Source organism: Chrysemys picta, chromosome 4 (genome assembly GCF_011386835.1).
Source record: "Chrysemys picta bellii isolate R12L10 chromosome 4, ASM1138683v2, whole genome shotgun sequence".
Taxonomy (NCBI): Eukaryota; Metazoa; Chordata; order Testudines; family Emydidae; genus Chrysemys; species Chrysemys picta.
Window position 1 is genome coordinate 135,146,889 of NC_088794.1, and position 26,072 is coordinate 135,172,960.

The 26,072-nt window shown below is 42.4% G+C and overlaps 1 protein-coding gene across 3 annotated transcripts in view; it reads right to left on the minus strand.

Moving 5' to 3' along the window:
- The window catches only part of LOC101952813 (exocyst complex component 3-like protein 2), an 86,226-nt gene that overhangs the window by 4,093 nt on the left and 56,061 nt on the right, over positions 1-26,072 (minus strand). For all 3 annotated transcript variants that reach the window (XM_065593657.1, XM_065593656.1, XM_008168210.4), the window contains 9 exons: positions 25,707-25,818; positions 23,132-23,206; positions 16,509-16,609; positions 14,555-14,647; positions 13,276-13,408; positions 6,145-6,255; positions 4,784-4,939; positions 1,753-1,874; positions 396-584 (listed from right to left, as the gene is read on the minus strand). In XM_065593657.1, the coding sequence (XP_065449729.1) occupies positions 401-584; positions 1,753-1,874; positions 4,784-4,939; positions 6,145-6,255; positions 13,276-13,408; positions 14,555-14,647; positions 16,509-16,609; positions 23,132-23,206; positions 25,707-25,818 (1,087 nt within the window). In that variant the 3' untranslated portion in view covers positions 396-400. The remainder of the gene's footprint in view (positions 1-395; positions 585-1,752; positions 1,875-4,783; positions 4,940-6,144; positions 6,256-13,275; positions 13,409-14,554; positions 14,648-16,508; positions 16,610-23,131; positions 23,207-25,706; positions 25,819-26,072) is intronic.

The window sequence follows — 26,072 nt, forward strand, 5'->3', positions numbered from 1 at the left end:
TTGTTTTAAAAGGATAAGGATTGTCACTCCTAAGCAGGGCTGGTTGGACTGTATGACCAGGCCCTGTGCTCTGTGATTCACTCTGCTGTCTCTAAACAGGAAAAGAAAATTAGACTAGGAGCCAAGAGTTCTGGGTTCTATTCCCAGCTCTTCCAATGACCTGCTGTAACTTGGTCAAGTCACTTAAGCACTCTGTACTGCAGCTGCTCTATCTGCAAAATGATACTTAAAGACAGTCAGAGATCTACAGGTGGAAAATGCTATATAAGAGTTATTAATGCAGATTTTTATTAGAAATCTAAAAAAGTGGCATTACAGTCACAGCAACTATTACATTATCTAGCTATAAATCTATTTACACACACCTATATGCATATGTATTCACACACACTCACCTTTCCTAATAGCAGCAGCAGCAGCCACAGACGCCATATTTTCCAGGCTTTATTTCTATCGCTTCAAAAAATGAATTGTGTCCTCTTTCAAATCCCACACAATTATCATAAACCACCTCCAACATGGCATTTCTGTCTGTCCCATTGAGAGATCCTTTGAGGTCCAAGATTATATTCAGATGTTCTTTCCTTTCCAAAAGTACCAGGAATCAGATCAGTAAAACAGAGGAGACAAATATGTCTGCTTGATAAGACCCAATTACACAGGGCCAAGAGCAGAGTCTTGGAAACTGTTAAACTCCAACTGCTGATAAACGGGTTTCTAACACCTATGGCCACCCAGAATGTTATACCTGTATTTAAAATTATGATCTCACCTAGCCAAAGCTGTTCCTAACCCAGTTCTCTAGTAAGAGCAGAGCAGGACTGTTTGTTTGGCAGGTTGGTTTTTATGGTGACTCCACATTTTATTTTTAAGAGCATTTTTTTTACCCTTTCTGCAGAGATGGTGACCTCTTGGTCACCTGGAAGATGGTTTTTTCCCTTGTGTGGTAGTTGCTTGGCTGAATGGGACTGTCACTTATCACCCTATTTAATGATGCGGGCAGTAAGAACCCAAGTCAGATGTGATGTAAGCAGGTGTGATGCCATTGAAGTCAATGACATTGAACCAGCTCTAACTTTGGCCTTAAGAGACTATGATCAGAATGGGTATTTTTCCAAGTATTGTCTGTGCATATAAGTTAACTTGGAAAAATACAGTTACTAAAACAGGACATCAGAAAAATGATGGAAGGAACTGAAGGAAAAAAAACAGAACAGTTTGACAAACTGAGATTAGCTACCATTTCATTTTAGGAACTAAAAGTCAATATTAGTTCCTATTGTCAGTTTCCTGTGTGAAATGTAAGTGCTGAATGCATGCTGGATAATGTATAATTAATGACACACAAAAGAACTACGTTAAAAGAATGTTATGGTTGCCAAGTTAAACATTCAAAAGTTCAGAACTGCCTGAATTAAGGTTGTTCGTACAACGCTAATTTGGCCCCCCTGTGCATGTGCATGATGATGTAGTCTTTAATTACATGATCATATACAACTTTTTTCCCCTGGACCCCTGCCTCCTTCACCCAAATGGTCAACATTTGATAGTTATAATCAGCCAAAACCAGGATCTAATAATGGAGGCAGCCTTCATTATAGATGTTTGTACCAGCTCTGACTATAATAATCCCAAAGCACAGCCAAGATGGTGCACAGGTAGTGTATTGGATAACAAATATTGTTACAGGATTTATGGCTGTAAATAATCCGCTAAGCAGCCTGAATAACTATAATCCATGCAATGCCTTACCTTATATCTGGAAACTTGAGGAGAAGAAGCACAAGCTGTATTTTCATTGCTTCGATGTCAGTAAGTAGAATAAAATCTAGGATACTTTCAATAGGGTCATCCAGTGAAGCAGTTTTAGGGCCCTAGGGATATAAGAACATATGCATTCAACTGGAGTGGCAGAGGAAGCAGAGTGCAATATGAAGATCTGGCTTCAGGATCAGACTTGGGTCACCTACTTGTGGACCAGAAAAAGCTATGAGCATTGTAGGGGTTGTGTGGTATTTTCCCCCCAGATGTAAGAATAAAGTAGAATCTAATCATACAACTGCATTAGCAACCCCTACTGGCCAATACATGCAACTGCATTATGGCTGACTTTAAACAAGCCCACCGAAAGAGCAAGGCGGGAAGGGGTGGGGGGGAAATTGGAACAGAAAGCAAATGAAAAAAGGGTTTGATTCTGCACGGATCTGTGCACTCCTGCAGGACTGAGCCCTATAAACGAAAACAAAGAAATATTACATTTTAATGACATTTGAAAAATGAGGATTGGGATGAACTACCCAGAGTTAGCTTCAGATCTTGCACACATTTTGAGTAGAAAGGTAATGCGAGTAAATTGCTATTCTGAATTATTTATGCCACAATATCAGCATAACTTCTACAGCAAAGCAAACCTAGGGAATGTGCTGTTCAAATTACTTCAGGACAAAAACACATTCCCATGATATCACTTAGCACCGAGAATCAGACTGGATTTTCCAGGAGCTAGCGCATCTCTGCATTGAACATAAATTCAAAAGATAATATTTAGATTCAACCCTCCTCTCTCTCTTCCTCTGCATTGCAGAAATACAGACTGTCTATAACTCTGCATACCAAGAAAACTATAATTATTGACGGATTTTGCTCCCTAACATACTCAAACTGTACAATATTCCCGGTTTGTCAAGCTCATCATTATCAAATGTTATTTATTACAGAGTGCCAAAAGGGTCTATACAGAGAGGTAGGAAGATAAGATCCCTGATCTAAAAGGGTCTACTACAACTCAAATAACCAAAGTGTAGGTGACTGAGCAGTAATGCTTAACACAATCTTGTTAGATTTTCTTTTACAATATATATAATTATTATTTAGCAAACACTTCTTTGAGGAGACGGCTAGGAGTTTCAAAATGTGTTTTGAGAAGGGACTTGAAAGGGGAAAGCATGTGCACATGGCAGGCTAGGTCAGGAAGCAAGTGTAACCATGGTCGTAACTACATACTCAAATTAACTGTACAGTTGAGCATATATTTTGCATGCACAATTGTGCACCTAACTTGAGTGAACATCAGACCAACATTTTTAAGTATATTTCTTCTAGCAAGGTTTTCAGTGCTAATACCCTGAGCAATGAGAGAGGAAAGAGCATGGGTGAAGGGAGTGGCATTTTACCAACTGCATGCAGAGTTGTTCTTCAACCTGTGTATATTATAGGTTGTGTGTGTGTGTGTGTGTATATATATATATACACAATCATATTATTTTGGATTGCCTATACATTGCCTAATTTAGATAATAAGATCAGCTCTTCTTCCATGTCTTATACAATGCTGAGCACAGCATGAATGGTAAGTTTAAGAGCTATCTGTTAGAGAATCTTTTTTTTTAATAACATATTTCTGATGGTCTCTGAAAGTGTTAAGGTCTCTTTAAATGGCCTACGTGATACAATAGACCTTAAAAGTACTGGCAGTTTTCATTTTTCCATACGGAGACTAAAGGGCTAATTGCAGTGAGTCTGAGCTTTTCCAAGGGAGGCTAAAAAATTATTTGTTTATTTACACAGAGTTTGAATCACTGACAACCAGCCTATTGCAACTCTCACTGAAGTAGAAAGCAGGATTGCCAAACCCAAGCATTCAAAAATAATGAGTCAGGCCCAAGAAATCATGTGATCGGCTTAAAATTCATAGATTCTTTTAAAAGAATTAATTTGGGGTCTTTTTATTTGCGCCATTTGGTTTCTGAGCCCTTTGGGTTCATGTTTTCCAGTTTTTCTCTCCAACCATAAGACTAGTAACTTAATTTTTTTAAATGAAAGCTGAGAGCCTGATGTAATCACATGACTCCAGTAGCTGAGGGATTATGGAAAATGCCAGATGTTGAGAGATTTGCTATAAAATCAAAAGTGCTGGCAACACTACGAAAGCCTCTTTTCACATCCCAGACTGCTGTGTGCATGCACTTCCTTCTGATTTCACACAAAACATCCAGCCTCCTTTGGGAATTCATCTGTTCTGGATCCACCTGGCCTCTGCTTTGCTTTATCTTGTACTCACCAGTAATCTGATTGGGAAAATGTATCAGGTAGCCAAGAATTACAGTATTTTTAATTATAATACATTACTAGGCCCTCTGCAGTGCATTTTACCCATCTCTCTACATGTGCTTTACAAACCTTAATGATAATCCTGATCCCTCTGAGATAAGTAAAAGAGATACAGCAATCCCTTTACCCACCACTGAAATGCAGTAATTTCTGTAGTGGAACACAAAAGTATGCAACAACCTGTCAGAGCAGGAAGTGAGAAGGATACCGTATCCCACTGAAACTATACTACAGCAGACCTTTGAGTAGAGTGTAGGTTCTATAGGACTCTGCATTGCCCAACTGGCAAGAGCCGCATGGTAGAGCGCATGGACAACATCACCTGCTCTACTGAGGCAATTGCCCCGTGAAGTGCAACAAGCCTAGCTGGTGTAATTAACACCCCTCAATTTTGAGTCTCTCGCTGTTTCCTGTTGCAGGGGAAAGAATAGAAAGCTTGGGGTCCCCCTACATTCCAAAGCTACAAACTAACAATATTTTGCACCACTGATAGCAGATTTGAACTGCCAACATGATGTCTTGAAACATGACTGATGTTTATGTATGGAGATCTGGGTATCAGTTTGTTAAGTGCTCCTGTTCCATTCAGAAATGTGCCGCTCATTGTCCAGGTTCTTGTACTCGGTAGTCGAAAGAGTAAACATAACACTGCAAAGCCAAATCAAAGACTTACGAAGCATTCTTCAAAGAGCGTTCGAATTGCCTGGTGATCCACTTCAATTTTGTTGGCAATTTTCCTCCGCTTTGCAGAAGATGACTTCCCAGAAGCAGTTAGGAGAGCCTGAACATACTCAGTGACAACGATGTGATGGACAGTCTGGATGAGGGTCTGTTCCAGACAAAGAAACAAAGATTAGCCTCTTTGTGCTGAGTGTGGCTATGAGTAAAGGCCAGATTCCAGCTAGAAAGACACTGGCCATTTTGGTTTCACTCAGAAGCAGGCCCCAATCTTCCCCCTCTGAGCCCTTTTAAAGAGTCTAGCAGTGCTAGTCTAACACATGGATGTACTAAGGTGGGCACAATCTGCTTAGAGACTATGGGTGATGAGGGCCATGTAAGTACTTAAAGGGAGTGAGAGAGATCTAGCCCTCAATATCACTAAGAAAAGACAGTTCACTGGACAAAACTACAGTTCATTAGCAATTTAAATCAGGTCAGTTTTAAGTTGCAGTCAAAGCACATAGGAAATCTCTAGCACTGCCCCCAAACAAACTTGGCAACACAGAATCAGTCCTGGCTTAGTGTTCTACCCCAGCACTGCTACTCGACATGGCATTCATGTGACACAATGTCCAGTGACAGGTTCTAAAGAGCAAACAGAATGTTGCAATGCTTTTTCTATCTTTGAATTGAAATTAGTGGTGGTGAAAGGTGCCATGTTTACAGACGTGGAATTGGAAGTCTTGTTTTTAACCACAAGACACGCATAGCACAGGCAGCAGCAATGCAAACTTCCCCTATAATGAAAGGGAGGATAGCCCAGTGTTTAGGGAACTAGCTGGCTACATGGAAGACCCAAATTCAAATCCCTGCTGTGCCACAGACTTTCTGTGAGACCTTAGGGAAGTTATTTAGTTTCTCTTGGCCTTCATTCTCCACCAATAAAATAAGGATAATAGCAAGTCTCTACTTCATAGGGATGTTCTGAGGATAAATGCATTAAAGATTATGAGGGTTTCAGATACTACAGTAATGGGGGCCTTATAAGTGCTTAGCTAGACAGATTGTTACAGCCATGACCGGGGAGGGAGGAGAACCTTTTAAGGTAGTCCAACTCACTCCTGCCCCCTGTTTCCATGCCCATTCATTTCCTGGCTTCTCTGCTAAGATCACAACAAGAGTTGTAATTGTAATAGTGGTTTATGTGTTGTTGACACTTGTCTGTTAGGAACTGGACTGAGACCATCAGGTCTTCTTCTAAACCATTTGGGGCTAAATGGGAGTTTGGGTTAACTTTGAAATACTTAGCAATCCCAACATCCAATGGCATGGTTTGTGGTGGTTTTTCTTAGTAATATCTTGCTTATTTCTTACCTCATAGGTCTCTGTATTTTTCATCTCAAACCTTGAAAAACTTGACCGTAAACAGTCTAGAAATTTGTCAAAATCACTATTATCTTTTCTGAAGTGATCTTTCAATGCCACCTGAAGAATAGGAAATAACGGAGGTCAATGGCAGGCCATTTAGAAACATCACAGAAGCATCATTTCTGTTTGCTCCATCCACTTTTACAGGTGGAGTCATTCAAGTGCTGCAGCATCTTCTTTTCATTCCTTTGTTTCAAATGATAAGCAAAATGATGAAAGCAGGAACAATTAAAACCCAAGATAGACTAAATTAACATGTTGAGCCAAACACTGAAAGACCTCAGGCTCTGGAAGAGACAAGGTGGGTGAGGTATCTTTTATTGGACCAACTTCTGTTGGTGAGAGAGACAAGCTTTTGAGCTTACATAGAGCTCTTCTTCAGGTCTGGGAAACTTACTCAGAGTGTCACAGCTAAATACAAGATGGAACAGATTGTTTAGCATAAATAGTTAACACATATTTCCAGAGACCATTTAAGGTGAAGTGGCCCATTAACACCCCTCCAATCATAGGGAGGAATGGGTGGGGAGGAAGTGGGGGGGTTGTTAATGGGTTATAGATTTTTTGTAATAAGCCATAAATCCAGGTCTCCATTCAGTCCATGATTTTTAGTGTCTAGCAATTTAAGCTCCCAGACTCATCGTCTGAAAAGTGTTGTGCAGGTTTCCTTTGAGGATGAGGACTGATAGGCCAGATATAGCATAATTGCTTTGTGAAAAGTGTTCACCGACAGATGATAGGGTGTTTTTGTCTTTTATCATTTTCCTGGGTGAATGCATGCAAGACTGTAGTAACTGTCTGCTTTCACCCACATAGTTGCTACTGGAGCATTTACTCTGTGAGTTGAGGGGTGAAAAAATTATCCACTGGATGAGGTACACCACCTGTTGTGATAGGCATATGTAGGATACATGGATCTTGAAAGGTGTTGTTGTAGGGTGTGTTGATCATTACAGCAGTGGAGATATGTCTGCAGTGGAGATATGTCTCTTGTTCTGACACGGTCTGGTTCTGCTTTAAGTTGGTGTGTCCTGGTCTATGGGGAGCTGAAGAAGACCTCTGAGTAAGCTCCAAAGTTTGTTTCTCTCAATAACAGAAGTTGGTCCAATAACAGATATTACCTCACCCACCTTGTCTCTCTAATATCCTGGGACCAACACGGCTACAACAACATTGCATGCAATAATGGAAGATACCTAATTTTGCCATCTGAAATGGAAACTACACAACATAAAGAAAAAGGAAGCAAAACTTACCACGACATCTACTTCCTGAGCAAATACAAGAAACAAAACATTATCCCCAGCGGTCTCATCATCTAACACACTCTTGATCACTACATACAACTCCAAATATGCTGAACAGCTCGGCAGATGGACTTCAGAAAAACTGAAGAACCACTTACTGCACCTCACATGCTTCAGGAGGAACCACCTCAAACAAGAAATCATCACATACTCCCACACACTGAGATATATTAATGATATTTTCATCCTCTGGAAAGACAACCTACGTGCCTCATAGATTTCCATCACAACTTCAACAACCACCACCCATCCATTAAACTACCTCTGGAACACTCCCACACCAGCATCAACTTCCTGCACACAACAATCAGATTCAACAATGGAATCCTACAGACACCTATATACAAGAAACCCTTGGATCACCACACCGACCTTCATAGATCCAGTCATCATCCCAAACACACCAAGAAATCTGTAATCTATAGCAAGACACTCAGGCCATGTCTACACTTACAAGCTTACAACAGCACAGCTGTACCGATACTGCTGTGCCGCTGTAAGATCAATGGTGTAGCCACATTATGCCAATGGGAGAGAGCTCTCTCATCAACATAATAAAACCAGCTCAACAAGCAGCTGTAGCTATGTCGGTGGGAGAGCATCTCCCACTGACGTAGCACTGTGCACATGAGCACTTATGCCGGCAAAACTTATGTCGCTCAGAGGGGTGTTTTTTCACATTCCTGAGCGACAAAAGTTTTGCCGACTTAAGTGCTAGTGTAGACATAACTTCAGATACCACAGAATATGCTCAAAGAAGAGAGTCTAGGATATACATCTTAACACACTCAAAATCACCTTCACCAAACAAGGACACTGCACCAGACATGCAGATCGCATCATGGAATGGGCCACCCAAATATCCCAAGAGAACCTGCTCCAATACAGAAATAAAACTCCTTCCAATCACATATCCCTAGTTGTTATCTACCACCCCACATTGGAACCCATATGGGGTATAAACAAATAACTACAAGCCATACTCAATGGGGACCCCATCCTGAAAGAAATCTTTCCTGAACCCCTTCTTCTGGCCTTCAAACAATGCCCAGTATCGCCAGGAGTATCATCAGGAGCAAGTTCTCCACAGACAAGGCCACACCAATTCAAAGCGAGACCAGACCCTGCCAGAATAACAGATGCAAAACATGCAGACATATCTCCACTGCTAAAATGATCAACACCCCCTTCCCCAACACATCTTACAAAATCCATGGTTCCTACACATGCCTATCACAACATGTGGTGTGCCTCATCCTGTGCAATAAATGTCCCGATAGCAACTATGTGGATGAAACCAGACAATCACTGTGCTCCCAATGAACTCACACAGGACAATGATAAAAGACAAAAACACCCTATCACCTGTGGGTGAACACTTTTCACAAAGCGATCACTCTATAGCTGACCTGATGTGATTGCAGAGCCATTGGCCATTATCTTTGAAAACTTGTGGCGATCGGGGGAGGTCCCAAACGATTGGAAAAAAGCAAATATAGTGCTCATCTTTAAAAAAGGGAAGAAAGAGAATCCGGGGAACTACAGACCGGTCAGCCTCACCTCAGTCCCTAGAAAAATCAGGGAGCAGGTCCTCAAGGAATCCATTTTGAAGCACTTGGAGGAGAGGAAGGTGATCAGGAACAGTCAACATGGCTTCACCAAGGGCAAGTCATGCCTGACCAACCTGATTGCCTTCTATGATGAGATAACTGGCTCTGTGGATATGGGGAAAGTGGTGGACGTGATATACCTTGACTTTAGCAAAGCTTTTGATACGGTCTCCCACAGTATTCTTGCCACCAAGTTAAAAAAGTATGGATTGGATGAATGGACTAAAGGTAGATATAAAACTGGCTAGATCATCGGGCTCAATGGGTAGTGATCAACGGCTCGATGTCTAGTTGGCAGCCGATATCAAGTGGAGTGCCCCAGGGTTTCGTTCTGGGTCCAGTTTTGTTCAACATCTTCATTAATGATCTGGATGATGGGATGGATTGCACCCTCAGCAAGTTTGCAGATGACACTAAGCTGTGGGGAGAGGTAGACATGCTGGAGGGTAGGGATAGGGTCCAGAGTGACCTAGACAGATTGGAGGATTGGGCCAAAAGAAATCTGATGAGACAGAGTTCTGCACTCAGGATAGAAGAATCCCATGCACTACTACAGGCTGAGGACCAACTGGCTAAGTGGCAGTTCTGCAGAAAAGGACCTGGGGATTACGATGGACGAGAAGCTGGATATGAGTCAACAGTGTGCCCTTGTTGCCAAGAAGGCTAACGGCATATTGGGCTGCATTAGTAGGAGCATTGCCAGCAGATCGAGGGAAGTGATTATTTCCCTCTCTTCGGCACTGGTGAGGCCACATCTGGAGTATTGCATCCAGTTTTGGGCCCCCCACTACAGAAAGGATGTGAACAAATTGAGAGAGTCCAGCAGAGGGCAACGAAAATGATTAGGGGCTGGGGCACATGACTTACGAGGAGAGGGTGAGGAACTGGGCTTATTTAGTCTGCAGAAGAAAAAAGTCAGGAGGGATTTGATAGCAGCCTTCAACTGCTCAAGATAGTTAGGACCAAAGCAGACTGTGAAGAACTTCAAAAAGATCTCACAAAACTAAGTGATTGGGCAACAAAATGGCAAATGAAATTTAATGTGGATAAATGTAAAGTAAATTATTGGAAAAAATAACCCCAACTATACCTACAATATGATGGGGGCTAATTTAGCTACCACAAATCAGGAAAAAGATCTTGGAGTCATCGTGGATAGTTCTCTGAAGACGTCCACGCGGTGTGCAGAGGCAGTCAAAAGCAAACAGGATGTTAGGAATCATTAAAAAGGGGATAGAGAATAAGACGGAGAATATATTATTGCCCGTATATAAATCGATGGTACGCCCACATCTTGAAAACTGTGTACAGATGTGGTCTCCTCATCTCAAAAAAGATATACTGGCACTAGAAAAGGTTCAGAGAAGGGCAACTAAAATGATTAGCGGTTTGGAACGGGTCCCATATGAGGAGAGATTAAAGAGGCTAGGGCTCTTCAGCTTGGAAAAGAGGAGACTAAGGGGGGATATGATAGCAGTATATAAAATCATGAGTGATGTGGAGAAAGTAGATAAGGAAAAGTTATTTTCTTATTCCCATAATACAAGAACTAGGGGCCACCAAATGAAATTAAGGGGCAGCAGGTTTAAAACAAATAAAAGGAAGTTCTTCTTCACACAGAGCAGTCAACTTGTGGAACTCCTTGCCTGAGGAGGTTGTGAAGGCTAGAACTATAACAGCGTTTAAAAGAGAACTGGATAAATTCATGGAGATTAAGTCCATTAATGGCTATTAGCCAGGATGGGTAAGGAATGGTGTCCCTAGCCTCTGTTTGTCAGAGGGTGGAGATAGATGGCAGGAGAAAGATCACGTGATCATTATCTGTTAGCTTCACTCCCTCTGGGGCACCTGGCATTGGCCACTGTCGGTAGATAGGATACTGGGCTAGATGGACCTTTGGTCTGACCCAGTACGGCCGTTCTTATGTTACTACCTGAAGGGGGGTTGCAAAGTGGATGGAGCTAGGCTGTTCTCAGTGGTGGCAGATGACAGAACAAGAAGCAATGGTCTCAAGTTGCAGTGAGGGAGGTCTATGTTGGATATTAGGAAAAACTATTTCACTAGGCGGGTGGTCAAGCACTGGAATGGGTTACCTAGGGAGTGGTGGAATTTCCATCCTTAGAGATTTTTAAGGCCCGGCTTGACAAAGCCCTGGCTGGGATGATTTAGTTGGGGTTGGTCCTGCTTTGAGCAGGGGGTAGGACTAGATGACCTCCTGAGGTCTCTTCCAATCCTAATCTTCTATGATTCTACGACCTCTCAGTCCTCATCCTCAACGGAAACCTGCACAACACTTTCAAAAGACGAGTCTGGGATCTTAAATTCATAACTTTGCTAGACACTAAAAATCATGGACTGAATAGAAACACGGCATTTATCGCTTACTAGAACAATCTGTAATCCACTAATAATGCCCCCCTCCCCCAGCTGCTTCCCCCCTCTTCCTTTCCTCTCTATGAGTGGAGGGGTGTTAACGGACCACTTCACCTTCAATGGTCCCTTGAAATATGTGTTAACAATTAAACTAAACAATCTGTTCCATCTTGCATTAGGTGTGACACTCACTCTGGGGGCTTGTCTACCCGTACAGCACTGCAGCTATAGCACTTTAGTGAAGATGCTACTGCACTGATGGGACAGCTTCTCCTGTCAGTGCAGTTAATCCACCTCCATGAGAAGCAGTAGCTATGTTAACAGGAAAAGCTCTCCCGTCAGCAAAGTGCTGTTTATACAGGGGTTAGGTCGGCATAACTATGTCGCTATGGGGTATGGATTTTTCACACACCTGAGCAACGTAGTTATACCGATGGAAGTTCAGGGGTGCTGAAACAATTTGTATAGTTTGGGTGCTGAGAGCCATTGAACCAAACTGTAAACCCTGTATATGAGGGAAACCACTTCAAGCCAGGGGATGCTGCAGCATCCACCCCACCCCCCACCCCCATGCACCCTTAGTTCCAGGGCCTACGTGTAAGTTTGTAGTGTTGGCCCGGCCTGAAAAAGTTTCCCAGTCGAGAAAAAGAGCTCTGTGTAAGCTCGACATTTTGTCTCTCTCACCCACAGAAGCTGGTCCAATAAAAGATATTACCTCATCCACATTGTCTCTCTGAAATCCTGGGACCAGCACGGCTATAACAACACTGCATAAGACTGTGGAAGGCAGACAGCGTCTCAGTGGAGCAATAGCTATATCAGTGAGGCTATGCAGGATGTGCCCTCACAGATTAGGATCACAGGAACTGCCAAACTGGATCAACCCTGTGGTTCATCTAGTCCAACATCCTATCTCCAGCAACAGTCAGCACCAGATGCTTCAGAGGAAGGTACAAGAACCCTGCAGCAGGTATATGCGAGATAATCTGCCCTCCATATTAAGTCTCATCCTGATCTCTAACAGTCAGAGACTGACTTAAGGCCTGAAGCATGAGGTTTAAAATCCCTTCCCAAATTTTGTTTCCATCAGCTATTATAACTCTGGAAATTCTTGATCTCCAGATAAGTGTCCAGGTGCTTTTTGAATCTTGCTAAATTCTTGGCTTTAATGACTTACTGTGGCAATGAGTTCCACAGTCTAATTGTGCACCATGTAGAAAAGTATTTCTTTTATCAGTTTTGAATTTGCCACCTTTCAGTGTCACCAAATGTCCCCTCATTCTTGAGTTATGAGATATGGAGAACAGAAGCCCTCAATCTACCTTCTCTGTACCTAGGATTAACCAAGGGGGCACGCACACACACACACACACACACACACACACACACAGGCTTTGACAGCCATCTGATATGTTTGTAGTGGTCTTCAGCTTTGTGAAGAAGTGAACAACACACCAAAGATCAATGGCATCACATTATTTAACTTTGTTCATGGAGAAATTCATAGCCATTAGAAATTAATATTTTTCGCTTCAGCTCTTGGGATTTGAATACAGGCGGGCAGCCATCGGTGCACCTTTAGTAATAGCAGAAAAGATTATGGCTCCAAAAAGCATTGTATTAGAATCCTGAATGATTAAATATACAGAAGCTCCAAGATACAGATCTAAAATATATCAATTCATCAGTCCTGCAGACAAAGCCATACATCATCCCCAGGATCAGGATAGGAACATCTGCCTGACAGCATGAAAACATCATTAAATGTTAACACTGGTCTCAAATACCTTGACTTTAGAAGTAATTGCCTGCAGAAGAAGTTCTCTACTCTGTTCTTCTGTACTGTCTATAAATTCCTTCACTTTAGCATCAGTGTCAGCACTAGCACTGTAGATGTAGGTTAGCTTATGCCAAGCAGCTCTGTCAAAAAAAAAAAAAAAAAAAAGGCACATAGGGCCATATTTTCAGTCAATGGTCTCTTAAGGCCTGATCCAACTCCCATTTGAGTCAATGGGATTTTTTTCAAATGGTTAAAGGTTGTTACATGTTTAACTGCATCACTGGATGAGGGCCTAAGTGCCCAATTACTTGTGCATATATTTTTGAGTTCTCTCGTTAATGTGTGCAACTTTACACAAACAAATGCCACTTGTACATGCAAATCAAACATAAATGGGTTTTGCAAATGCAAATTCTGTCATTTTCCCAAATGAGAGGACACAAAAAATAGCCCACAAACAGGATTTGCACATATAAGACAGCTTGCAGATAAACGGAGACTGGGTCAGGGATCCTTTGTACGTTTGGCACATAACAAATGCAAATTGAATAGCACCGTACATTAAGAAGGCCAAAGCTTCAGGCAAAAAATGCAGACATATACAATCAGAGCATTCTTCAAATCTACATAATCATGCAAGTCCCAAGTTAAGATGTTCACAAATCAGAAATCATCATTTTTATTTTCTGGAAAAGGTTAATGTGGAATTTTTAGTTTCACATTTTAAAAGAACAATATAAATATTTTCTACTCAGTGGAGCCAACATAAATCTTCAGTTTAGGAGTCACAGTGTTAGCAACATATCATGGGACTCTTGCCTTCACTGTAAGCAACATATCACAGCGCATATATTATGAAAGAAAAAATTACTTGCACATGACTGACTCCAAAATTAAAGTAAACACTATGGCTATTTTTGGGGTTAAGGTTTTTTGGTTGACTCCAGCAGATCCCCAGGTAATCTTAAAACCACTTTAAAAATCTGGTAATCCCCAGAAAAACCACCAGTGAGCCTGTTTTCACCACTGTCACAAGCATTACTGAATTGAGCATTTTGGTGCCTAGAACCTCCTCTCTCCTTTTATGCTTTGCTGCTTCCTGTTCCTTTTAACAAAAAGAGGTAAGATGTAGGGTGTTCATATAGGGCTTGATCCAGCAAAGCACTTAAGCTCTTGCTTAACTTTAAGCACTCAAGTAGTCTCATTGACTTCAATGGGAGCTAGATGAGGCCCATAAAGCAGAAAATTCACTTCCCTTCACATGTCACACTGTTCTGTTTTCTCACCTGAAAATGCAGCAGTTCTCAAGTATTTGCAAATTGCTGTAGGTCTCAGAAAAGGTGTCAAGTTGGAAAAGGCTTCTTACTTCATGTTTATAGCTAGGTAAAACAAAGTAACAAAGACACGTTTAAATAGCAAGGTCTGCCAACATTACAGAATCGGATAGCCTGGCAGCAAACAGACGAAATATTCCATTAATACTTTGATTCTTAGCGTGCACAGTTTTATTCTTCTAGATGCTTTCTAGAATAGGAAAAAGATACAGTCCCTGCCCTAAGTAGCTGGGAGGGATAGGGAAGTGTTAAAGTAATAAGACTGGGATGTTACTCAGGTTAGGCATGTGTCATTGTAATGGTTCTGGGGATTTTGTGTGTTAATTTTTTTAAATACTTGCTCTTCGTAAGCGACAAAGCAAAAGGGACTTGCCCGAAACCTCGTGCACTTCTAGAAGACTCAATGTGCATGAGTAATCAGTGAAATCTGGTGAGAGCTTGAGTCCTTCAGATTTATAGCACTGCTGGGCAACTCACGCTTGAACTTAATTCCTTCCCTCTGTTAATTTAAAGGGACAGTGAACTTTAAAAGAAAAAAAATCACACTCCTTTCTGAAAATATATTGCCTACAAGTAGTAGTACAGGACTCTCTGCTGGATGGGATACAGTGAGAGACCCATACTGGAAAAAGAAGAGAAGGAAGGAGCCAGAAGAAATGATAAGTCCCCATCCCTGTTATAGAGAATGGCAGGTGGGAATACAGAGACAGCGCACTCATCCTCCTCCAAGAAACAAGAGGAGGGACCAGAGCTCTGTCCTCTCAGCAGCTAGAAATGAGAAGAGAAATATGGGAGATTGTTGTTATGGAAAAATTAACCCACCAATTACATTCCCAGCAAAATAGACATAGGACAATAAATACTTAGATATTTGGTTATCATTTATTCAGTACTCAGACAAAGCACATTAGCCAGCAAAAGAAAAAAGAAAAAAAGCACACCTAAGAACATAAGAACGGCCATACTGGATCAAATGAAAGGTCCATCTAGCCCAGTATCTTGTTTTCCGACAGTGGCCTATGCCAGGTACTTCAGAGGGAATGAACAGAACAGATAATCATCAAGTCATCCATTCCCAGCTTCTGGCAAACAGATACTACGGACAGCTGTCCAATTTTTTGAAATATTAACGTTTGTAATAAATGTCTTGTTTGATAAATGTATAATCAAAAGCATCACTCGGTTTAAGAAAACCACCAGAAACAACACACCCTGGGGAGTGTATGGTAAAAGCCTGTTAAATAGAGAGACCCGATTATTATATTAATGTAGAATGGTTCTCTAAACAAAATCTCACTGTTGTACTGATTATTGTGTTGTCTCTGATGAGGGTGCAGTACTTTATTCAAGTGGGAAAGGGTTAGGAGGAGGCAGTGTCCTCTGCTTTTAGTAACTAAGAGTGGGAAAAGAGTCTTCTCTCCGAACAGTTAGGAAAGAGAGTTTAAAAAAAAAAAACCTTACTTGTGATTTAGTGAGAGCCTTATTCTGGGCCTGATCCCAAACCATTAAAATCAATCAGAGTCTTTCCATTGACTTCAGCAGTCATTGGATGAGGCCCTCAGACCCCAGAATGTACATGGCACTGGTACATTACTGTTACACATACAACACACCTGACCTGGGTACTAACAGGGTGTGAAATGTCCTTTTCTATTGTTTCCCAGAATAAATGTTGACCCAAGTACTTAAGAAAACCAAAAAAGTCCAGAGGAATAAAATCTCCAAGAAAGGTGATGAAACTTGAGTCTGGCAGCTTGATGAGAACTTGCTATAAAATGGGGTAATAAATAGGGAATTGGGAAATAAAAATAGGTTCAGACAAACAAAAAGTCACCAATAAATCTGCTACCATTTCTTCTTTCTTTTACTGACGATGGGTCAATGCAGAAAAAGATGGGCCTCTTACCTATGCAGAAAATGCAGAAGTTCTTCCAAACATACAGCTTCCACCTTGTCTTTTATGGTATCACTGATATGCTGGACTGCCTGTGCCCTCCCTGTTAATACCTGTCGATTTAAGTAGTGATAGAACATTCTGAAGTTATTCAAATGTCATTAGGTGCACATGATTTCTCACACCTCCTTCACCTTTGAAAGTCCCTCCATCTTCTTAGGGAATGATTTAGTTCCTCGTTTTAAAAATCCTCATGTGAATAAAAATACTCCCTAGGGTCTAGATTTGGAGACTCAGACTCACAGTGAATAGTATGTTACTCCACAAATGCTTCTGCTGAAGTTGGTAGGACTTCCTGTGCAGTAAGGTGCCACTCAGTGCGAATAAGAGTGGAAGAATCTGGCCTCACGTTGGGGCATTACTAATAATACTCAGCTGCAGGGCCCAATTCATACAATATTTGCCATCTTCATTTCTGTGGGGTTTGCCAGCAACTTTAGCATGACCTTGTATTTGAATAGATATGACTATATAGAGAAATGCCATCTTCGACGATAAAAAGATGCTGTCATAACTATAAAGGGAAGGGTAACAGCTGTCCTGTGTACAGTACTATAAAATCCCTCCTGGCCAGAGACTCCAAAATCCTTTTCCCTGTAAAGGGTTAAGAAGCTCAGGTAACCTGGCTGGCATCTGACCTAAAGGACCAATAAGGGGACAAGATACTTTCAAATCTTGGGGCGGGGAAGGCTTTTGTTTGTGTTCTTTGTTTGTGAGTGCGTTAGTTCTCGGGACTGAGAGGGACCAGACATCAATCCAGGTTCTCCACATCTTTCTAAACAAGTCTCTCCTATTTCAAACTTGTAAGTAAATAGCCAGGCAAGGCATGTTAGTTTTCCTTTGTTTTCTCAACTTGTAAATGTACCTTTTACTAGAGTGTTTATCTTTGTTTGCTGTACTTTGAACCTAAGACTAGAGGGGAGTCCTCTGAGCTCTTTAAGTTTGATTACCCTGTAAAGTTAATTTCCATACTGATTTTACAGAGATGATTTTTACCTTTTTCTTTAATTAAAAGCCTTCTTTTTAAGAACCTGATTGATTTTTCCTTGTTTAAGATCCAAGGGGTTTGGATCTTGATTCACCAGGAGTTGGTGGGAGGAAGAAGGGGGGATGGTTAATTTCTCCTTGTTTTAGATCCAAGGGGGTTGGATCTGTATTCACCAGGAGTTGGTGGGAGGAAGAAGGGGGGATGGTTAATTTCTCCTTGTTTTAGATCCAAGGGGGTTGGATCTGTATTCACCAGGAGTTGGTGGGAGGAAGAAGGGGGGATGGTTAATTTCTCCTTGTTTTAGATCCAAGGGGGTTGGATCTGTATTCACCAGGAGTTGGTGGGAGGAAGAAGGGGGGATGGTTAATTTCTCCTTGTTTTAGATCCAAGGGGGTTGGATCTGTATTCACCAGGAGTTGGTGGGAGGAAGAAGGGGGGATGGTTAATTTCTCCTTGTTTTAAGATCCAAGGGGTTTGGATCTGTATTCACCAGGGAATTGGTGAAAGGTTTCTCAAGGCTTCCCAGGGAGGGAATCCAATTGGGAAATGGTGGCAGCAGACCAGAGCTAAGCTGGTAGTTAAGCTTAGAAGTTTTCATGCAGGCCCCTACATTTGTACCCTAAAGTTCAAAGTGGGGATACAGCCTTGACAGATGCCTATATAAAAACATACACAGACAGTATTCCTGGGGTGAGATGCTTATTCTACCAGACTGGCAGCAAGGAATAGGTGGGCTCCGTTTCATGGCATAAGATAATAAATAGGGTCCTGACAATTTGCTCATGCTAATTCCCCCTGACGCCACCTTACACTTTCAAATGGCAAGCCAAGCAGAGCACTTAGTTTCTTCCTGCCAGAAGGATGAAAATCAGTCTCTGTTTGGATTGACTTGAACAGGTGTTAACTTAATGCTATTAGCTACTCTCTTGAAATGGAGCCTTGCAGTAGGAAAGGACCAGATGGAAAAAAGGAGACAGACAGAATAATAAATTCTGTGTTCAGGCTGTGATCTGCGTAGTGTCAGAGAGACAAATGGGGACAAACAGAGAGAGTGGGATTTTCCATGCACTAGCCACAATAAATGTATCAGTTCAGCAAAAAAGGAGGAAGAAAGCACACTCCCCTAATCTGAACACGAGACATGTATTGTGAAAATATTGATGATCTGTTCTTCTTTAGGCATTAAGAAAACAAAATTGCAGAAGTACTATTTTCATGATCTTACATAATGTGTAATATTAATAGTAATATTATGCATCATCATTATACACTATACAAACACAGAACAAAAAGAAAGTAAGTAATATTTTCAGAATCTTACATTCATACAGCACTTTGCATTACAAAAAAACATCCCAAAGCCTTCTCCAAACAGCACCAACTATATACACCACTGAAATGCAGCCAGATCTAGCAGTTGTTAATCTGGGTACAGAATACTATGCATCAGTTTAGGACAGAAAGTGAAGAATGCCATATTGAGTTGACAAGTACAGAATGGTAGCTGGGTAATCACATTCCACCTGAATCAGGAACTTGACCAGGACATCAAGTTGAACAACAGTGTCTCTTGGAAAAAGTACACAGCATTTAAAAGGCAACCTTAGGCCTGCTCTACAGTTAAATTTTGCTGGCATTGTTACTTCAGTTAGGAGTATGAAAAAAAAAAAAATCACACTTGTAGCTGACATAGCTATGCTGGCAAAAACCTTAGTGTAGATGCAGTCATGCTAGCAAAAAAGTGCTTTGGCCGTTATGCCTTATTTCGTTTGGGGAACTGGTATAAAATATACTAGCAAAATAACTCTTTGGCCAGTATAAGCTGTGTCTCCATTAGGAGGCTTTGCCAGTATAGATATTATAGACAGTATAGATAGATATAGATAGCTAATCTAAGGGTACGTCTTCACTACCCGCCGTATCGGCGGGTAGCAATCGATTTATCCGGGATCGATATATTGCGTCTCGTTAAGATGCAATATATCGATCCCCGAACGCGCTCGCCGTCGACTCCGGAACTCCACCAGAGCGAGCGGCGGTAGCGCAGTCAACGGGGGAGCTGCGGCCATCGATCCCGCGCCGTCTGCACCCCAGGTAATTCGATCCAAGATTCTTCGACTTCAGAAGTTGCGTATCTTGGATCGATCCCCCTGCCAGTGTAGACCAGCCCTAATATGCCTATGTGCCATGTTAAAGACAACATTTTCCACCTTTCCTTAACCAGCCTGTGCAGTCATTTGTGGCCACATTGGGTTGGATGGCTAAATACCTGATGGAGCCACAAAGCAGGTACTTAAACATCTGATCAAATTTCAGACATAATTTGTGCCTGAAGAGAAACTGAGGCCACCGTCTGAAGATTTGTGCCTAAATATTTATTTCATGTAGAGATGGGCCTGAATTGGAACCTCAAGTCTGAATCCACAATCAGATTTGGGAGACAAGTTTGATTTGAATAATTGGGTCTGAAACTTCCTGTAAGCAGGTGGCTTTCTTACTGGCCTAGGGAAGAACCAGGATCATGCCATGCCCAGGGGCCTCGGCCAATCTGGGGGCCCCAGAAAAATCTCCCCCCACCAGGGCCCGAGAACTGGAGGAGGTCTCACTCCCAGCCGCAGAGCTTTTCCGATCTCAGGGCCCCAGCGGGGTGTGTGTGAAAGTAGCAAGCAAGCGGAGGGCAGGGCCTCAGGGGAAGAGGCCGAGTGGGGAAGAAACATGGGCGGGGCTGCGGGGAAAGGGGCGGAATGGGGTGGGGCCATGGATGGGGCTGCAGGCGAAAAGGGCGGAATAGGGGATGGGCTCCTGGCTTGGAGCGCCAGCAAGGGCCAAGAGGTCTGCCGTGGTCCCAGCTGGGGTTGAGAGCTTGATTCCAGCCAGGGCTGAGCTCTAAGCCAACCCCCTCCCCATTCCCTCCCTGTGACCTGACCAAGCTCTCAGCCCACCCCGCCCCTGCTGGGGCCATGTGGGGGAGGGGCCAAGCTCTCAGCTCCCCCCACCCCACCCGGGGCCACAGAGGGGCTGAGAGCAGCGAGCAGGGGATGGCCTCGCCCCAAAAGAGGCAAGGCAGAGGACTAGCCTCCCCAAGGGGAAGTTTCACCCGCCTCCCATGATCAGGGCACACTTTCACAAACACAAACTCAGGAAGTTAACAAAACAAAGTGATTTCCCTGACCAAAGCAGGCTGCAATCCCCAGAGGTTTTTCCCCTACCTCTCCTTAAATCCCCTGCTCAGTCATGTGTAGGGTGACCAGATGAGGGGAAGAAAATATCGGAACACATGGGGGGGCGGGTTGTGCCCGCCGGCAGAGCAAAAAAAAACCAAGTCCTGCTGGCTGAGAAAAAAAACAAAACAAAAATACCCCGCAGTGCTGCCGGCGGATATCGGGACAAAATGCGTCCCAACCAAAGATCGGTCAGGGCGCGGGACAGATACCGAAATATCGGGACGGTCCCGATTTTATCGGAACGTCCGGTCACCCTAGTCATGCGACAGGCAGGCAGCCCTTAATCCTTTCTTGGATGTTTCACCCTGTCTCACTGTCCCTATGGGACTAGTTCTGGATGCAGCCCCTGCTGGTGGAAATCTCATGAGAACACCTTGAGAGATTTCATAGATTCATAGAGTTTAAGGCCAGAAGGGACCATTAGGTCATCTAATCTGACTGTCTGTAGATCCCAGGCCAGTACATTTCACCCAGTTACCCCTGCACTGAGCCCAATAACTTGTCATTTCAGTACCATCAAATCCAAACTCCAATGCTGTTCTACTCAATTAGATCAGCCTGCAGGCCGATTTGAGTATTTTATGACAAGAGGCAGGCCATTTGTGCAGAAGACTGACAAAATAAAAGAAAAAAAACTTCAGCTCCCAATAAATAAAGACCTTGATTGGAACATAAGTATTAGTGTTTCTATCTTTTAACAAAGTTTATAAATCAACATTATTACCTGCAGTGATTAATTTGTAATGAAAGAGATGCCGGAGCTCAACCCAGCACAAATTAAGCACTGGCTGGGCAGCTGAATAGCGGCAGCTGCTGGCCAGGCACCCAGCTCTGAAGGCAGAGCCACCAGCAGCAGCGGAGAAGTAAGGGTGGCATGGTATGGTGTATTGCTACCCTTACTTCCGTGCTGCTGCTGACGACGGTGCTGCCTTTAGAGCTGGGTGCCCGGCCAGCAGTGACCACTCTCCTGCTGCTCAGACAGAGCTTAACTGGCAGGCCACACAGGAAACCTTGGCAGGCCAAATTTCAAAGGATCCTCAACTTGGCCTCTATATGTGCCCATGCAAATTTCCTGTATTAGCTAGTTTTGCAAACTATCACTTGCACATTCCTAGGTTGGTTTGACATGATTTTTTCTTGACAAATCCATGTTGAGTATTACTTAGCAACTTATTGTCTTCTAGGAGTTTGCAAATTGATTGCTTGATTATTTGCTTCATTATCTTTCCAGGTACTGAAGTTAAGATGACAGGACTGTAATTCTCCAGGTTTTCCTAATTCCCCTTTTTTATAGATTGGCACTACCTTTGCTCTTTTCCAGTCCTCTGGAATCTCTCCCATTTTCCATGAGTTTTCAAAGATAATCACTAATGGCTTAGTATCTCCTCAGTCAGCTCCTTGAATATTCTAGGATGCATTTCATTAGGCCCTGCCGACATGAAGACATCTAACTTGTCTAAGTAATTTTGAACTTGTTCTTTCCCTATTTTATCCTCAGATCCTACCTCATTTTCACTGGCATTCACTATGGTAGACATCTGATCACTACTAACCTTTTTGGTGAAAACAGAAACAAAAAAGGCATTTAGCACTTCTGACATTTCCCTGTTTTCTGTTATTATCTCTCCCCCCCCCAGCCCTGCATTGAGTAATGAGCCTATCCTGTCCTTGGTCATGTTAGGAAAATCTGGACCAATGCCTCTACACCACCATTATAGACATATTAAAATTTCATGCAAACATGCATGCAGCAATTCAAGCATGAGCCTGCCCACAATGAAGGTAATGGCAAAACTCCCACTGACTTCAGTGGGAGCAGGAGCAGGGTATTGCTGAAGATATAGAGCAGGGGTAGGCAACCTATGGCATGCGTGCCGAAGGCGGCACGTGAGCTGCTTTTCAGTGGCACTCACACTGCCCGGGTCCTGGCCACCGGTCCGGGGGACTCTGCATTTTAATTTAATTTTAAATGAACTTTTAAAAACCTTATTTACTTTACATACAACAATAGCTTAGTTATATATTATAGACTTATAGAAAGAGACCTTCTAAAAAGGTTAAAATGTATTACTGGCACGCGGAACCTTAAATTAGAGTGAATAAATGAAGACTCGGCACACCACTTCTGAAGGGTTGCTGACCCCTGATATAGAGAAACATGGGAAGGTTCATTATTTTTCTTTTATACAGAAGAGGTAAAACTCTGCTCTCAGTGACACAGCTACAGCTAAAGTCAGTAAGATTGCAGGTGTGCAACACAGCAGACTTGAGTCTAGATTGGTAAAATTAGAGTATATTAGCAAATGCTGAGGATCTTGCGTGTAATGACTTGCATGCTACAAAGAACATCAACTGTGGTTTACCTGAATGATTGTAGTGTCTGTATAGGGTTTTTCCCCCGCGGTAATTACGTGTCTGAGCGCTTCTCTCACTTCCTTCTGAATATAACAAAGTTAAAATACAAACATTTACAATACAACCCAATTTGTAATCTGTTAGGTTTCCCTATCTCACCCTGCACCTGTGCATTTGAAGATCTTCTGCCTTTGTGTTATGCTCATAGTCCAGTCCGGTTTAACCCAAGCGGACATCATGCAGCTGCCCTATGGGAAGCTGGCCGAGGACTTTTGGATACACCATAAAAATTAAATCTGAAAACAAATCTGACACTATAGAGAAAACTTTCATTGCTTAAATGTGAACAGCAAAGGATTTTTTAATAAATTGGGCTTGTGCCCTTTTTTTGCTTCTTATGATGAACAGAGAAGACCTGACATTGTTTAGCATTTTTTATTTTTTTAAAAAAGAACAGGAGTACTTGTGGCACCTTAGAGACTAACAAATTTATTAGAGCATAAGCTTTCATGGGCTACTGCCCACTTCTTCGGATGCATATAGAGTGGAACATATATTGAGGGGATATATATACACACATACAGAGAGCATGAACAGGTGGGAGTTGTCTTATCAACTCTGAGAGGCCAATTAAGTAAGAGAAAAAAAATTTTTTTAAGTGATAATCAAGCTAGCCCAGTACAGACAGTTTGATAAGAAGTGTGAGAATACTTACAAGGGGAGATAGATTTAATGTTTGTAATGGCTCAGCCATTCCCAGTCCTTATTCAATCCTGAGTAGATTGTATCTAGTTTGCATATCAATTCCTGCTCCTGATGCCTCTAGCTTCCATCCAGGACACACCACACGATCCATTGTCTACAGCCAAGCTCTAAGATATAACCGCATTTGCTCCAATCCCTCAGATAGAGACAAGCACCTACAAGATCTCTATCAAGCATTCTTAAAACCCACCTGCTGAAGTGAAAAAACAGATTGACAGAGACAGACGAGTATCCAGAAGTCACCTCCTACAAGACAGGCTCAACAAAGAAAATAACAGAACACCACTAGCTGTCACCTTCAGCCCCCAACTAAAACCTCTCCAGCGCATCATCAGAGATCTACAACCTATTCTGAAAGATGATTCTTTACTCTCACAGAACTTGGGAGACAGACCTGTCCTCGCTTACAGACAGCCCCCAAACCTAAAGCAAATACTCACCAGCAACCACACATCACTGAACAAAACCACTGACCCAGGAACAAAGCCCGATGCCAACTCTGTCCACATATCTATTCAAGTGACATCATCATAGGACCTAATCACATCAGCCATACCATCAGGGGCTCGTTCACCTGCACATCTACCAATGTGATATATGCCATCATGTGCCAGCAATGCCCCTCTGCCATGTACATTGGCCAAACCGGACAGTCTCTACGCAAAAGAATTAATGGACACAAATCTGACATCAGGAATCATAATACTCAAAAACCAGTGGGAGAACACTTTAACCTGTCTGGCCATTCAATGACAGACCTGCGGGTGGCTATCTTACAACAGAAAAACTTCAAAAACAGACTCCAACGAGAGACTGCTGAGCTGGAATTGATATGCAAACTAGATACAATCAACTCAGGACTGAATAAGGACTGGGAATGGCTGAGCCATTACAAACACTGAATCTATCTACCCTTGTAAGGATTCTCACACTTCTTATCAAACTGTCTGTACTGGGCTAGCTTGATTATCACTTCAAAAAAATTTTTTTCTCTTACTTAATTGGCCTCTCAGAGTTGGTAAGACAACTCCCACCTGTTCATGCTCTCTGTATGTGTGTATATATATCCCCTCAATATATGTTCCACTCTATATGCATCCGAAGAAGTGGGCAGTAGCCCACGAAAGCTTATGCTCTAATAAATTTGTTAGTCTCTAAGGTGCCACAAGTACTCCTGTTCTTTTTGCGGATACAGACTAACATGGCTGCTACTCTGAAACCTTTATTTTTTTAGATTGTGGGCAGTTTTTTTGTTTATTTGTTTGGCTTACAAATATCAAGAATGCAATATCTGGCTATCCCTGTTTTTTGTGGGCAGACCTGTGGGAAGTATAAGGGAATTTATGGCGGGCCCTTAACTTTATTGAAAGGATGAGAGTGCTGAATCTTTAACAAAGTATTCATTAATTATTACACAGTTGGTCAAACATTTTAACCAAAACCAAATAAACATTCTGATGAAAAATCCTTCTCTCTCTTACTAGCTAAACTTTCATGTTTAGCTCTAGTGATGTTGCTAGTTCTCCAGTCACCATAGAGTCTTCCAGTCTAGAGAGGATCTGAACTTCCCATGTAAAAAACAAGCAGGAACCAAACCTCCCTCTCCACCCCACAACTTTCAGGCCTTCTTTTTTCAGCATTAAAAATAGAGGGGGAAAGATGCATGCTCCATTTTTTCCCTTTTGTGGGTCACTTTGAACTTGGGCCTCCTTCCAAGTTTACATCCATCTGTGCATACCCTCGCCCTGCCCTGTCTCTATGAGAGGATGGATCAGCCGTTAAATGACAATCCACAATGCTATGGGAAGGAGTTCTTACCTGGGTAACTGTGAGCAGCTTTTCCTCCACATTTGAAAAAATCCACTTGAGAACATATGTATCAGCTAAGAGCCTCTGCTGTGGAGTCCAGTGGGGCATCAGCAGCTTCTCGCTGTCATTGCGCACAGAAAACAAAATTGCAGTAAGAGCAGCAGTTTTCCAGTAGTTTTGTGGCTCTTCCAATCCCAGTACTGAGAGTCTGTGCTTGGCTATGGCCATATTTATGATGTGTAGCTCACCTGGCTAATTGCATACACAAAGCAGCATTCAGCTCTCATCTAAGGCTAGGTCTACACTACCCGCCTGAATCGGCGGGTAGAAATCGACCTCTCGGGGATCGATTTATCGCGTCCCATTGGGACGCAA